This window comes from Bos mutus, chromosome 11 (assembly GCF_027580195.1).
Source record: "Bos mutus isolate GX-2022 chromosome 11, NWIPB_WYAK_1.1, whole genome shotgun sequence".
Lineage (NCBI taxonomy): Eukaryota > Metazoa > Chordata > Mammalia > Artiodactyla > Bovidae > Bos > Bos mutus.
Genome location: NC_091627.1, coordinates 81765906 through 81781766, shown reverse-complemented (window position 1 = coordinate 81781766; position 15861 = coordinate 81765906). Strand labels below are relative to the sequence as shown.

The 15861-nt window shown below is 43.5% G+C and overlaps 1 protein-coding gene across 1 annotated transcript; it reads right to left on the bottom strand.

The window, feature by feature from the left end:
• Window positions 1–151: 151 nt before the first annotated feature.
• Window positions 152–12526, bottom strand: COX7A2L (cytochrome c oxidase subunit 7A2 like). Its single transcript, XM_005902553.3, has 3 exons — window positions 12369–12526; window positions 2248–2379; window positions 152–1025 (listed from the first exon to the last, which is right to left on the bottom strand). The coding sequence occupies exons 1-3, from the start codon at window positions 12438–12440 to the stop codon at window positions 885–887; spliced, it is 345 nt and encodes a 114-aa protein (XP_005902615.1). The 5' UTR covers window positions 12441–12526; the 3' UTR covers window positions 152–884.
• Window positions 12527–15861: the final 3335 nt, after the last annotated feature.

Genomic DNA, 15861 nt, shown 5'->3' with positions numbered 1-15861 from the left:
GCCATTTGCCTCCTGTTACTTGACTTTGAGGAACCATTTTGCAAAGATTATCTGGTGTCTAATTAAAAAGAAAGAAATTAGACTCGGGTATAAGATGCCTCTGATGTTTTTCTGAAAGTACTTTGAAAATTTATTTAGAAGGACTTCAAAGTTGAGATTTTTTCATTCATGTATTTATTCCACAATTAAAATAAATCACAATTCAAAGGCATAACATTTTTAAAAGGTAAAGGAGAATCTGTGTCACAGCTGTATTAATAAAACAGACATTGGTCTAAAGTGCAACACTAAACAGGTGTTCTCTGTTCCCATGGTGGAATAAATACATAACAATTACACATAAAATTTCACTGAAGATCTGAGATGACGCAAATAACCCTTTGAAACAAACTGCCCAACAAACGGAGGCAGGCTGCAAATAATTTCTATTAACATTGAACTGCAAGACAGAAAAATTCCCAAGGTGGCTAACATTTTCATGTGCCTGGCCTGAGCTTCTGTCTTCCTTCCTCAGTCACATCCTAATCCAGAAAGGCTGCCCCTCCCCTGTTCAATAGCCACCAGAAGTCCCCAAGGACCTCAGCACAGATGGCCGCTAATGAGCCTGTGTGTGACCTCCATTCAGAAGCTCCAGGGAAATTAGGAGCCCAAGTGCAGAGAGCAACATCATTTCTTTAAACAATAGTTTTAACTGCTGAATGAGCTCTGGCAGGCCATGTGCATTTTCATAACAAACCAAAATATTGTCTTAATATCTTTCTGCTTTTCTTTAAGAATGTTAAGTGGGATATTCAAGTAAAAAACAAAAAAAATTACAGAAATAATGAAAAATGAAAATTCAAAGGATTTATGCCGACAAGCAAACCAGTCCTCTGCAGCCTAACTCATTTGTTTCTGGGCTGTGATGCCATGTAGAGGGCGATCAGGCAGTAGATGGTCCCTCCCACTGTCAGCGCCATGGTGGTCCGGTATAGCATTTGGTCAGGCAGGCCTCGTTTCAGGTGGATGGGCACACCGTCAGATTTCTAGAAAGAGAATTATCAAGGACATAGCTGATAAGAAAAAGATTTTCACGATTTAGGCTAGTATAGAACAAAGGCCTCTACCTTATAATTAACCCACCAACCTGCTGCAGCGGAAAAAGCCCAAATCTACTAGAATGTGAACTAAAACGCTTGGTATATTTTCTTACAAATGCAGCTGAAGTCTGTAAGACAAAAGTCATTCTCCAAAATGCAGTCTCTGAAATATGCATGCAACAAATTCCAAATTTCTAAGGAATATTGCTAAATTACAAAAGGAGCACTGGTGACTTTTTTTTTAAGGCAAAGGTAATCAGCAGCTAATTAAAGGCTTGTAAGCATAAGAAATGCTTTCATTTAATCTGACTTCTGATCATTCGTGGATGCAGTCTGAGCACACCAGGTCAATTAATCGGTTCAAGGCCATTTTGTATTCAACTGCCTTCCTTCTGTAAAACTGCTAAACCCCTATTTAATAACAAAACTCCATAAAATATTTAACCCATTGTTTTGCACAGTCTCAAAAATCCCTCCCCACCCCAACTCAAGACCCCAAATGCCCAAGTCTTACTTCTCAGATAAAAAAAGAGTAAACTGATCAAAAGTTCTCATCTGGACATATTTTTGAGGAAGAGGAAGCTCCCTTCCAGCGACAGCAACAGCTACTGCCACTGCCACAATGCCTGAAATACAGTCGAGTCACTGACCTCTCAACTATCTGTATGTAGAGTAACATTAATAATATTTTAAAATCCAATCTGAGCTTCTCTCTGCTAATCAGCAAACCCAAGAGAGACTTCTCCACTTCTACCAACAGCCTGGTGAATTTTAGTATCAAGCACGCAAAAAACAATTAAAAGAAAACATTGCCTAAAGTCACTGCATGTGTCACAAAGCCAAAGACATCTTGGATAAATCACAATGCTATTATACATTATATATGCTATTGCTTCCTCCACCCAGTGATGATCAACAGCTACATATGCAATTTAAAAATCTGTACACCCTTAAATACTGAGGAGGAAATGACTCATCCTCCCTTCTTTTATCAGTTTCTTTCTACACGAAGTTCTACCAGTTAATGGCTCAAACTAAAATACAGAGGATTTTATTCAAGGAAAAACAGGTGAGTGAGTAGCAAATTAGACTAAGACTCAATTTCAAAGGGTGTTTTAAGCCTATTCATTTCACAGCCGTCACTGTTCTTAAGAGCGTCTTCTCTGACCTGGAACAACTTCTGCAGCTCTGGAACTGTGTTTTTCCCAGCATAGTCATATGCAGTGGGACCGGAGCTCAGTTTAGTTGGTGTGGCAAATATGATAGGCGGTGCTTCTGTGGAAACAACAGGTCTTAATCCCTGTAGGAAACAAGGAAATTGGTCAAGTTTAAAGTGTATCTGGGCCTGTGAACAAACCTTTCCAGGAACAGGCTGTCTGGAACAGGGCAGGCAGTGATTCCACCACACAGAGAGAAGGAAAGTATCTCCATCTCCACATTATATAGCATTTGAAGTTCTTAAACTTTGAACACAACACCCTGACCCGCTTTCCCAGAGCAAATACAGTCAAGAACTCTCTTGTCTGTGAAGGTGGAGGAGGGGGATGGTAAGGAAGCAAACCACAGCAAAGACCCAATCTGGGGAATCCAGATACACCCATCGTGTCCGTCTTCTCATCCAACCAGTAAAACAGTTACAATCTGTAGGAACTTTGAGTTAAATTTCAAAGGAAACCTCACTGTTCGTTTTCTCCTCTGAGTGTGCAGGTGTACCAATATCTTGATCCCTGAAGTGGACTTCAGAAACTTTGCAGACACACGGTAAAGAAATACTCAGTTTGGAAGAGCTTGTAATGGGAAGACAGCCATCTTTCAGGACCAGGAAACAAAACAATTAGAGTAACTGAACTTTCTGGCATTAATAAATCCATAAGTTATAAAACATATCTCAGGGCTTCCCTATGATCCCGTGGTTAAGAAACTGCCTTTCAATGCAAGGGACACGGGTTCGATCCCTGGCCTGGGAAGATTCCACACACCATGGAGCAACTAAGCCAGCGCACCACAACCGCCAAGCCTGCCCTCTAGAGCCCCAGAGCCACAACTAGTGAAGCCCGTGTGCCTAGAGCCTGTGCTCCACGAGGGAAGCCATCGCAGTAAGCCCACACACTGCAACGAAGAGTAGCCCCACTTGCCACACCAGAGAAAGCCCATGCAGCAAGGAAGACCCAGAGTAGCCAAAGTAAATAAATAAATCTTTAAATACACACACACACACACATATAGACAGAGAGAGAAATAAAAAAGAAAACCTCAGTGTCCTCATGTGTGACATGTTGATGACAAATGCAGAGTGGACTGCGTGAAGTAGTATGCGCCTGAGGCGGTGTTTGGTACACAGCAGCAGTCAATAAACGTAAGCTGAATGAGACGTGAGGAGACAACCGCTCCCCCGGCCACATGAATGGATAAAGGGAGAACACAGTCTTACTGATAAAAAGAACCTGGGAGGGGGAGACAAATGAAGCACTGGTGCATGCTGCAGTACGGATAAACCTCAAAAACATACACTGAGGAGAAGCAACCAGTCACAAAAGATCACAAAGCTTATGACCCCATTCATATCAAAGTCCTGAACAGGGATATTTACAGAAAGTAAGTTAGTGGTTACTGAGGGAGGGGAGGGAGGGTGCTAAGGAAGGCGGGTGATGGCTGATAACAGCTTTCTTTCTGGGATGATAAAAGTGCTCTGAAATTAACATGGTAATGATTGCATGTTCTCTGTGAATACACTAAAACCATTCAATTGTACACTTTAAAATGAATGAATGTATGATATGCGGATTATATCTCAAGAAAACTGTTTTTGTAAAAAGGAACCTAAGGGTAACTCTGGGTTTCTACCTGATGGAATAAACCTACAGTGGCAGATAAACGATTCTCCAAAATAACCTGCAGATGATATTAAGGAACTTAAGGGTCACATTAAGGAACTCCTTTTTCTAACCCTTTCATATTAAATTCTAACTCAGAAAAATAAAATCTTAAAGTTAGAAAGCAAAGTTCAAGTTCAGCCCTTCCATTTTACAGATGAAAAACGAAACCTTTTGCTCAAATTAACAGAGTTGTCAGACTTTTCTTAACCTCTTCAAAAAAAAAAAATTCTAACTTTATCTGTAATTAACAAGAGACTTAAAGATCACAGTGTTACTTTCACCAGGCAAGCACTGGGATCAACAGAGCAACAGAAAGGTATTAAAGTAAACTTGGCTTCTATTTCTTCTGACAGGATCCCATAAATGGGAATGAATCATGGCCTTTTTTCTGTCCTGTTTTCACTCATTTAACTTATTTTACTGAGGACTTACTCTATAATGAAAATACATAATGAATAAGACACGATCTCTGTCGTTACGGATATTAATGTTACGGAATAATAACAGCTAATATCTACTAAGCTCCTATTATGTGCCCAGCATCATGTTAAGAATTTCATATGCATAATTCCATTTAATCCCGACAGCAATCTCAGTACGGTGTTACCTTTCCCTTTTTACAGAGGAGAAAACTGGATCAGAAAGGGTAACTTGCCTGAGAACACATAACAAAAACATAGATCTAGGGCTTCCCTGGTGACTCAGTGGAAAGAATCTGCCTGCCAGTGCAGGAGACATGGGTTTGATCCCTGATCTGGGAAGATCCCTCCTGCCTCGGAGCAACTAGCCCGCGCCACAGCTACTGAAGCCTGTGCTCCAGACCCAGGAGCCACGGCCACTGAAGCCCACACACCCTAGGGCCTGTGCTCCGCAACAGGAGAAGCCACCGTGATGAGAAGCCGGCACAGCGCAACTAGAGAGCAGCCCACTCACCGCAACTAGAGAAGAGCCCGAGCAACAGTGAAGAGCCAGCCCAGCCAAAATAGATAAATTAAAAAAAAAAAAAAAGACCCAAATGTGGCCCTGGCATTTACGTACTACCTGCCCGTGCTACCTCCCGTCAACCACTGCTCAAAAACAACGCTTAAAGAGAAAGTCTGCTTGCTGTGAGTCTACATCTGGACTATAACACACTCAGAGACTCAGGAGCCACAGATAGGAACAGGGGTTCCAACTACTGAGATAACAAGGCTATATAAGAGATCTCTCTTTAAGCTAGAGATTAGACATTCCCTTACCATTCTGTGAACTCTTTGTATTTTCTCCTAATGATCACTTCCCCTCGAATTGCAAAAATTTAAAAACACTTCATACCAAGCAACTGCCAAAATGGCTTGAAATTAAATTCACGTTTTGACAGGACTAATGTGAGAGCACTTTGAGATAGGATTGCACCTAATTTCTTGGTGTCTGCTCACCAGTAAAGTGATTCAAAACTACAGCAAAGTGTTTGAACAAGATCATCTGAAAACAGGAATATTAACCACCTAAACAGTTTTAAATAATTCTGTATTTCCATTTATAACATTGTAAAAGTTTAGAATATCAAATATTTAAATCACCTATAATCCCATTATCTTATCCGATCAGTGACTGTGAACTGTATATTCTCCTCCAATCTGTTTTTCATAAGCATATTTTAATCTTTGTAGTCACAGTGCAAAACCCCACATTCTGCTTTTCTCACTTTTAATAAGCATCTTTTCAGGTTCTTATACAATCTTTACAACTAAATTTACTCTTCACATCAACCCCATAAATTAAGTATTATCAGCCCAAATAACAGATGATTAAAACAAAGCTCAGAAATGCTGTAGTTAGATGAGGTTCAAATCCACATGTTTATTAAATCATACTATCAATAATAAGCTGTCTTGGCCCCAAAGGTAAAAAGAATGGATAAGGTGTTAAGTACTTCACCCTGCTGCTAAGTTGCTTCAGTCGTGTCCAACTCTGTGCGACCCCATAGATGGCAGCCCACCAGGCTCCCCCGTCCCTGGGATTCTCCAGGCAAGAACACTGGAGTGGGTTACCATTTCCTTCTCCAATGCATGAAAGTGAAAAAATAAAGTGAAGTCCCCCCTCCGCCCCCATCATTAAACCTCCCAACAACTGAAGAGCAGTCATGTTTCCAGTGTTTCAAGGCAGCTAGGTAAGACTAGCACTAGGGTTCTCAAGAGCAGACCAGGAAGCTGTATTTACAGGAAGGGATCTAGAGCAAATCCCTTCACCTATGCAAGGAGATCCAACCAGTCCTTTCTAAAGGAGATCAGCCCTGGGTGTTCTTTGGAAGGACTGATGCTAAAGCTGAAACTCCAGTACTTTGGCCACCTCAGGCGAAGAGTTGACTCATTGGAAAAGACTCTGATGCTGGGAGGGATTGGGGGCAGGAGGAGAAGGGGACGACAGAGGATGAGATGGCTGGATGGCATCACCAACTGGATGGATGTGAGTTTGAGTGAACTCCGGGAGCTGGTTATGGACAGGGAGGCCTGGCGTGCTGCGATTCATGGGGTCGCAAAGAGTCGGACACGACTGAGCAACTGAACTGAACTGAACTGAATGTCTCTTCCAGACCTATGGCTGCCCCAGCCTATAATTATGAGCCTCAAATATGTCCCTCCTCATCTCAATAAATGACAATGCCATCCTTCCAGGTACTTGGGCCAAAAACCTTGCAATTGTTCTTCATACCATTCACTCACGCGTTTGAAAATATTTTTGGTTCTGCACTCAAATTATATTTAGAATGTGACCACTTCTCATCTATCTTCACCAATCCACATCCTGTTCCAAACTCCTAGATTTTTATAACAGCCTCCTAAGTGCTCACCCTGCCTCCATTCCATCTTTCCTGCCTTGCAGTCTACTCTTAACGCAGCAACCAGTAATTGTGTTAAAACAGAGGTTGTCACTACTTAACTCAAACCCTCCCAAAGGCCTCCAATCCCCCTGAGCAAAGCTCAAGGTACTTGAAAGGACATTCAGAACCCCACGAGATGCACTCCTCACCAGCCCCCACTTTACACCATCCTCGTTCTCTTCCCCAGAATTCTAGAAAAGCCCTTTACGCCTCCCAAGCCCGGCATGTTCCCTCTGCCTAGAATGCTCTCTCCAGGTGTTTACATGGCATGCACCCTCACCTCATGTCACCTCAGTGAGACCTCCCCTTACCACCACCACCGTTTTTAAACAATGCGTGTCCCGCTCCATACACTGCTAACCATCTCTCCCCTTCCCTGCCGTATTTTTCTCCATGGCACCATGACCATCTAACACACTCTCTCCCTCCCTACCGCAATGGAAGCCCCACGAGGGCAGAATTTAGGCATATTCTGTTCACTTTTCTTACTTCCCAAGACTTAGAAAAGCAACTGGCACAGAGAACATTTAGTAAATATTTGCTGAATGTACTAATAAACTAAGGAAGCCTACAGTTTCAATGCTGTGTAGACTTGCAGGTTTCAGAACCAAAGTCATGAAAATTAGCACTTGATGGTAGAGCCTCCCACACATCCCAGAGCAACAAGCAAACAACTGAAAGCTGTTCTTAAAATAAGCGGACTGGAGACCAAGTAGAAATCACAGGTTTTGCTCAGTATAGAATCTCTTAGCTATTTACACAATCACTACCTCTAAAACTGATGAAGAGCCATTCACCTGTTACCACGTTTCGTAGCTGAGTTCTTCCTAGTCTCTTTTAGCTGCTCCAAATTTTTACTTTTAAAAACTCAAAACTGACTCAAAACTGACTGGCCCAAAGTTTTCCCTTTCATCTTTTAGGTTTGAGGAGGAGGAAGAGGGTGGAGAAATAAGAGAAGTATTCCAAAAATGTTTTAATTTTTAAATGATAGAAACTTAGGAGCGCTTTCATTCTGATTTAGGACCACAAACAAGTTTCAATCAGCAATGACTGAGTCCTTCATTTCTAATTGCCAGCTAGGTATCACCACCAATGTTTCCTGGATACTTCACACTCAGAGTGTTCAAAATTCACCCAGCTGTTTCTCACAGAAACATCCCTGTTTCTATGTAAAGCACCACCATTCTTCCATTACCCAGTCATCCTGAAGTCCTCCTTCCTCATTTCCAAAATCTCCTTCAGCAGGTGCTCAGTACGCACCCTCCAGACCTCTGATTCTCCCTCTACTCTTACTGAGAAGACCCCGAACTCTTCTGTGAGTACAAGACATCCCTGGCACTGGTCTCTCCCAGTCAGAGTATCTTTTCAAACACAGTTTTGATCATGATACACACTCCGTCATCACCAACCTGTCATGAAAGTAAAGGGAAGACGCATGCCTTGTTTCAAGCTCTGGTCAAGACTCACCCACAACTTTCCGCATCCAGTTGCTTTGGAAATTCCTATTCATGTCTCACAAAAGTCCTTCCATCATGTTCCACCTCCATCCAGCACAGCCAAAGTGACCTACCCAATGATTCCCTTGCAGCCCCACTCTTCCCCTTCATTCTCGCAATTCCCTTAACCCAGAATATCCTACCATCTTAACGAGAAGAACTGCTGGATCATATGGTAAGACTATGCTTCACTGCTTTAGAAAATGCCGAACTGTATTCCAAAGAGGCTGTCCGATTGCACATTCCCACCACAATGCAGCAGGGTCCAGTTTCTCCACATTCACATTCTGCTGTCTTTTTTTTCCTTTTAAAGCAGGTATGAAGAGGTATCTCCTTGCGATTTTGATTTTTATTTCCCTAATGACTTATGATGTTGAAAGCATATCTTTCCAAATGCTTATTGGCCTCTATTTTTGACACAGGACACGACTGAGCGACTTCACTTTCACTTTTGACACAGGACACAGAGAAGTAGGGAAAATGCTTTTCACTCAACCACTGGAAAATACCCTCCCAATCACTTGCCATCAGGCTGACTTATAAATCTACCTGTACTTTTGTTACAGAACTAGCTTTTCCATTAATAGGTTACTCAATGCATACTGGAGTATTCACTTTACATAATACTGACAATTACAAACATCAACATTTTACATTTACAAAATTTTACACCTTAAGTGTTTCCAAGAAAGGAAAAATTGAAGTACTCCTAATAACCAAAGTCAGAATACTTGGTTTGGGGATATCAGTAACAATCACGCTGAAGTCTACAATTCATATAAAGCCTAGACAATATTGTTTCTTTCAACATAACTTGAATCCTGAACTAACTAAGAAGTTCAAATTCTCAAGAGAAACACCAATTCAAGTAATCCTAGAACTCTGAAGTCCTTATCTGTACCAAATGCATCTTGTGGTAATATCTGCTCAAAGTGTTAATTTAATTTCAGGATTGTCAGTTTTAGTTTAAAATTTCACTTTTTCTTACTAGGTAAGAGAGTTCGTGGACAGCAAGGAAATCAAACCTGTCAATCCTAAAGGAAACCAACCCTGAATAGTCATTGGAAGGACTGGTGGTGAAGCTGAAGCTCCAATACTCTGGCCACCTGATGCAAAGAACCGACTCATTGGAAAAGACCCTGGTGCTAGGAAACACTGAGGGCAGGAGAAGAGGGCGAGAGGATGAGATGGTTGGATGGCATCACTCAATGGACATGAGTTTAAGCAAACTCTGAGAGACAGTAAAGGACAGAGAAGTCTGGTGTGCTGCAGTTCACGAGGTCGCAGAGAGTCAGACACGACTTAGCGACTAAAAAACAACAAAAAAATCTAAATTATGCTAGAACTCTATTAAAAGAAATTCTACAACCAATGGAAAAGATCGACTGTGATATATTCATACAATGAAATTCTGTACTGCAATAAAAGGAATACATATAACATGAATGAACCTCAAAAATACTGATAAATTAGAGGTTTATACAAAACAGCACTGTGTGGTTCCATTTATATGAAATTCAAAAACAGGCAAAACTATCTCTATCTAGTGATATAAAAAAGAACAGGAAGATAGACAGGGACTGACAGGGCAAGAATAAAAAGGAACTTCCTAGGGGTGAGGTAATGTTATATATGTTTGTAAGTGTGGGTTACACGGTGTGTTTGTCAAAACTCAAATTGCAACATTTTAAGATCCATGTGCTGAAAAATACATCTCTATAGAAGAGTATTTGCTTTACAGCAGAAGCCAATATGAATAGAAATGGTTATTTCTTATAATCTGCAAAGCCAGTCACTATTGTCAATTCCTTCTAATCCTCAAATTTTTTTTTGATAAATTTTCCTCCTTCACTCTCCTTTCTCTTGAGAGTCCCTTGGACTGCAAGGAGATCCAACCAGTCCATTCTAAAGGAGATAAGCCCTGGGTGTTCTTTGGAAGGACTGATGCTAAAGCTGAAACTCCAATACTTTGGCCTCCTCATGCAAAGAGTTGACTCATTGGAAAAGACTCTGATGCTGGGAGGGATTGGGGGCAGGAGAAGGGGACGACAGAGGATGAGATGGCTGGATGGCATCACTCACTCGATGGATGTGTTGGAGTGAACTCCGGTAGTTGGTGATGGACAGGGAGGCCTGGCATGCTGCAATTCATGGGGTCGCAAAGAGTCGGACACGACTGAGCGACTGAACGACTGAACTGAACTGAACTCTCCTTTCATGTTTCTGCAATCTGATCAAAACTCCATCATTCTTTCCTAATGTGGTCCCTGGATGATCTTCTCCCACCACAGCTTCTACTACCACCTATGGGCTGAAGACACCTAGATCTATTAAACTTCATATTCATAAACCCAGCTGCAACCAGACAAGACATATTACCATGAGCTCAATCCGGACCCTTACTCCCCAACCCCACACCCCCAAAAAACTTGCACTTTTTCTTGCCCTCTTTATCCTGTGGTGGTTTAGTCGCTAATTGGTGTCGGACTCTTGCACTGCAAGGACTGCAGGCCGCCTGGCTCCTCTGTCTGTGGAATTTCCCAGGCAAGAATACTGGACTGGGTTGCCATTTCGTTCTCCAGGGGATCTTCCTGACCCAGGGATCCAACCAGGGCCTCCTATATTGCAGACAGATTCTTTAGGTCTGAGCCACCAGGGAAGCCCCATTAACAGCATATCTATTCTTAGACTGAAATCATTCTTAAACATCTCCCCCTTGAGCATGCTGCAGTGTTTCACAGAATGAGGAGGAAGTAACAATGGAGCATTCTTTACATCCCACCTGGGGCCCTTACTATTCTATCCAGTTCTCCAACTGCATTATCTCATCACCCCTTTCCTACCTACTCTGAGGATGAGGAATGAAAATGATGGTATCTCAGACCTAGTTTCTAGAGAACAGCTTATCCAGTAACAGCCACCTGCCAACGATTGCTGGTCACCTGACACACACCTCATTTAATCTGTATTACAGCTGCTCTAGAGAAAACTGAGCTCACAATGAATTAACTTGGTCAAGGTCATAAAATGAAAGCAGCTAAACCAAGATCTGAGCCTAAATTAAGAATCTGGGACTCTAAAAGCCCTTCACCTCTACACTCTCAGCTGGAGACTGATCCTTCAATTCGCTCAGGCAAAATCTGAACGAACTCGAAATACTTTTCAAACCATTCAAAAGCAACCGTCAACCACTTTACAGCTGGGAAAATGTCAGCTCTTTGCACGTTAACTACGAAGACTCACCCAAACATTTGAATTAACTCATTGCTGCTGCTGCTGCTGCTGCTGCTGCTAAGTAGCTTCAGTCGTGTCCGACTCTGTGCGACCCCAGAGACGGCAGCCCACCAGGCTCCCCCGTCCCTGGGATTCTCCAGGCAAGAACACTGGAGTGGGTTGCCATTTCCTTCTCCAATGCGTGAAAGTGAAAAGTGAAAGTGAAGTCGCTCAGTCGTGTCCGACCCTCAGCGACCCCATGGAATGCAGCCTTCCAGGCTCCTCCGTCCATGGGATTTTCCAGGCAAGAGTACTGGAGTGGGGTGCCATTGCCTTCTCCGGAATTAACTCATTAAGTCTCCTAATTCTGATCACACAGCCCCTCCTGTCCTATGGCTTCCGATGTTGCCGTCACCCCAGCTCCCAAATCCGGTGAATGGATGAAACTGTGTTTTAGGCTGCAGCAGTAGAGTGACAAGGGAGCATGAGGCGCCTGAAAGGCTGGTTCTCCTCTAAAAGGGCAGGGCCAAACTTCGGACTCTGTCGGGTCCCATTCTGGCGCCACAAGCCACCCCCACGACCTATAAGCAACGACCTCGGGAGTCACCTTGACTCCTAGAGTGCCAGGCACAACGTCCACACCAGACACCAGCTAGCCAGGGGAGCAGCTACAGAATTAGGAGCTCCATGGCTGCAGCAAGTGGGTGAGAAGACATGAGGGGCCAAGAAAACCGAAGCGCGGGCAGAAGCCTCGCCTGGCTCGGGTGCCGAGACTGCCAGGCGCACCGTGAGACCCGGGCCGCTACTTCCCCTGTCCGAACCCGCGCCGCACGACCCTTACCTGAGGGCTATAGGCGTCGGAAGCCCATGCTCCGGCCAACTTCTGCGTGAAGCCACTGAACTTATAATACATGACGCCCCGTGTGGACTTCCCGCAGCCACTGCCCGCGCGACTGCCCCAGAGAAGGACCCCGCCTTCCCGGGTGTGGGCCGAAGTCTCAGCCTAAGGACCCTGCGTCAAAGGCGGGCTGCCCGGGAACCGCCTAACTTAAAACATGCCCTCTTAAGCCACGTAAGGGAACAAAAAGCCGGGTTCTCAGGGCCAAAAAGGCAAAACCCAGCTCTACGGCGGAAAGCCGCTGTTGCACGGTGTGCAGAAAATATGAGCATCCATCTTTCCCTCATGTTTAAACAGAGTCTGGCAGTGCCAGGACGCCCTAAGAATTGCGCAAGCGCCCAGCAGATCTAGCCGGAGGCTGAGGGACTTGTCAGGGTTGAGAGGACGGGCTCGGGGCGGGGAGTGGGGCGGGGCCTAGGGCGGCAGGGGCGGGGCGGGAAGAGTACCCTCCTTCCCTCCCCGAGAGCCCGTGCTTCCGGGCAGCCTCCTGGTAGTTTTTTGAAAGCTCCACCTTTACCAATCTTAACTCCTCCCCTACTTAAGGTCACCTCGTGAAGCGTCCAGCTCTCACTCGGTTGGCCCAGGAGTATGCACCCGTAGCTAGGCTTCTCTGGCAATCTAGGAGCAGTGTGGAACAAATAAGAAAAGTTGGAAACACCTCCTGCAAGCTGTTGGGGTTTCACCCCAATAATATCAATGTATAAAGATAGTCTCCTGAGCTTTATGTAGAGGAAATACATCTACATTTCCTACGAACTTAAGGCACAGGGACATAAATTTTGCACAGTTCTCAGAACTGATTTTTACTCTTGCCTAAGCTTTATGGGAACTGATTATTCATCCTTTTAGTGGGCTATGCGCTTGGAGATAAATGAGGTGGGGAGTGTAGGGGAGGTGGCCCAAATATTTGAAAAATCTGGAGCTTGAGCCTGAAAGAACAGGACTACCCCTTTCAGTTCTGGTAGTATCCTTCAGTTCAGTTTTAAAATGTCTTTAGAATCTCCACTACATACAATGTACTGTATAAAAGAAGTATACAATTCATAGTTTCCTGCCTCCTGGAATAAAACAAAGCCTGTCTTTGCTTTATCATCTAACCAGAGGTTTTCACAAGTGTGTTATAAGTGCATTTATAATGCATTCATGAAAGCATGTGGCAAACTGATGGGTGATACTAACCTGTATATAGCATTTTCCATAAATAAACTCATTTAATCTTTACAACAATCCAATGTTATATAGGTGCTATTATTGTTAGGGGAAGCACACTGACTGAAGCCACCCACCCTGGCCAGGCACCATAGTAACAATTTGCATGAGTTGTTTTAGGACAGGAAGTCCTGGTAGGGAATAAGCCACCACCAACTGGAAGAGTTCAGGAAAGGTCAAAAGGAGACACCGCATGTCCGACCACCTCCCAGAATCCTTCTCTCTGGCATCCATCTTGGCTGAATAAGGCGTGCACCACCAGGAAGGACTCTGAGTCAGAATGATTGGCTAAAGACAGCCCGGAAACTAATCCCATCACCATAAAACCTGAGACTGCAAGCCATGTGGCAGAGCTGTTCTCCTGGGTTCCCTTTCCCTACTGCTCTCTACCCGTGTGCCCTTTCACAATAAAATCTCTTGCTTTCTCAGCATGTGTCTCCTCGGACAATTCATTTCCGAGTGTTAGACAAGAGTCCAATTTCGGGCCCTGGAAGGGGTCCCCCTTCCTGCAACATTATCATCTCCATCTTACTAGACAGGAAAATGAGGCCCAGAAAAGCAACTTGCCCAGGTCAGCTATTAGTGAGTGGCAGAGTCAGTCATCTGGATCAAGAATCTGTACTCTTAAGCACTGTGTGTGCTCAGTTGCTCAGTCATGTCCAACTCTTTGCGACATCATGGACTGTAGCCCACCAGGCCCCTCTGTCCACGGGATTTCCTAGGCAAGAATACCGGAGCAGGTTGTCATTTCCCTCTCCAGGGGATGTTCCCAATCCAGGTATTGAACCTGCATCTTCTGCATTGGCAGGCAGATTCTTTACCACTGAGATACCTGGGCAGCCACTCTTAAACACTACATAATAGATAAAGTAGGGGGCATTCCCGGTGGCTCAGTAGTAAAGAACCTGCCTGCAATGCAGGAGGTACAGGAGACTCAGGTTTGATCCATGGATTAGGAAGATTCCGTGTACAATGGCATGGCAACCCACTACAGTATTCTTGCCTTTTGAAGAATCCCATGGACAAAGGGGCCTCACAGGCTTACAGTCCATGGGGTCACAAAGAGTTAGATGCAACTGGACATGCACACACAGTAGATAAGTAGATATAACTGCACTCTGAGAAGAGGTAGATGCAGGGTGAATACTCCAGAGCTAGGATACGCGAGCATCCCAGCTTTGGCAGGTGTAAGCCCAAGAGCCCCAAGTGTTCAGCATTGCTGAGACTCTAAAGAGCAAAGGTTTTAGAATACTGTGATCAACCAGTCCAAAGTCAACTACTTTGATGAAGCAGCATTGTGATATAACAGAAAGACACGTGATTTGGTTTTGAGTCACAGTTTATTTAAGGCTGAGTGGTTGCAACTAGTTATTTACATTTTCTGAGACTCGCTTTCTCTTCTATAGAGTAGGAATCATCATCATTAGAATATCTTCCCTCATTAGTGTTCTGAGAATCAAGTTACACACGTTACGTTGCTGATCTTACCTCTGAGTTACTTTTCCACGGTTCTTGGCTACATATAAGAATTCTGCACCACCAGGCAAGCCCAGCAGCATCTCCCTATCAAAATTTCCCCAAAATATAAGGATTGTACAGAATAGACTAAGTCAGACAGCTTCATATATACTGGACTACACCTAATGGGAGTTCTTGGCTTAATTCTTATGATTTTACTAATACTGCTAGCTAGGTTACTTGTATTTCACCTGTTTTACAAAACTGATGTTTCTTACATTATCAAATGTATGACTGAGCCTCTGATAAAGTGATAGTATATAAAAAATTAAAATTAAAAAAAGAATCTCAGTTAATTTTTCTTATTTAAGTTAATTTATTAAATGCTGGAGTCACTCATACCACAAAAGGAGAATGAGCTTGTTAGCTAATACTGGGTGGAAAGAAAGGTCTTTCATAGAGTTTAGACTGAGAAGAGAAATTTAATGATTTGGGACAGCTCCCTAGCTCTAACCTAACTGTCTTCTAGACATATTTTGGAAGAAAAAGGTAGAGAACATCCCCCAGCTTTTAGCAGCACTAAGGTGTACCAGCTTCTTGAAGTATAAAGGTGCCTGTCAACACTGATTATTTTCTTAAAGTTCCTGCCATCTGATTTTAGATTCTGCAAGACATAAATTAAGACTCCTGAAAATGTTACAACAGCCGGGCTGTTCAGTGGGAGATAAAATGTCAGTAGCAGAGTGTGGGTTGGGATGTCACATGGAGT

Excerpts from the sequence above, each read along its gene's own strand:
- COX7A2L (XM_005902553.3), bottom strand. The coding sequence starts at position 12,440 with ATGTATTATAAGTTCAGTGGCTTCACGCAGAAGTTGGCCGGAGCATGG. Across the intron at positions 2,380-12,368 it reads CCGACGCCTATAGCCCTCAG|GGATTAAGACCTGTTGTTTC; the intron begins GTAAGGGTCGTG and ends TGTTTCCTACAG. Across the intron at positions 1,026-2,247 it reads AGCTGCAGAAGTTGTTCCAG|AAATCTGACGGTGTGCCCAT; the intron begins GTCAGAGAAGAC and ends TTCTCTTTCTAG.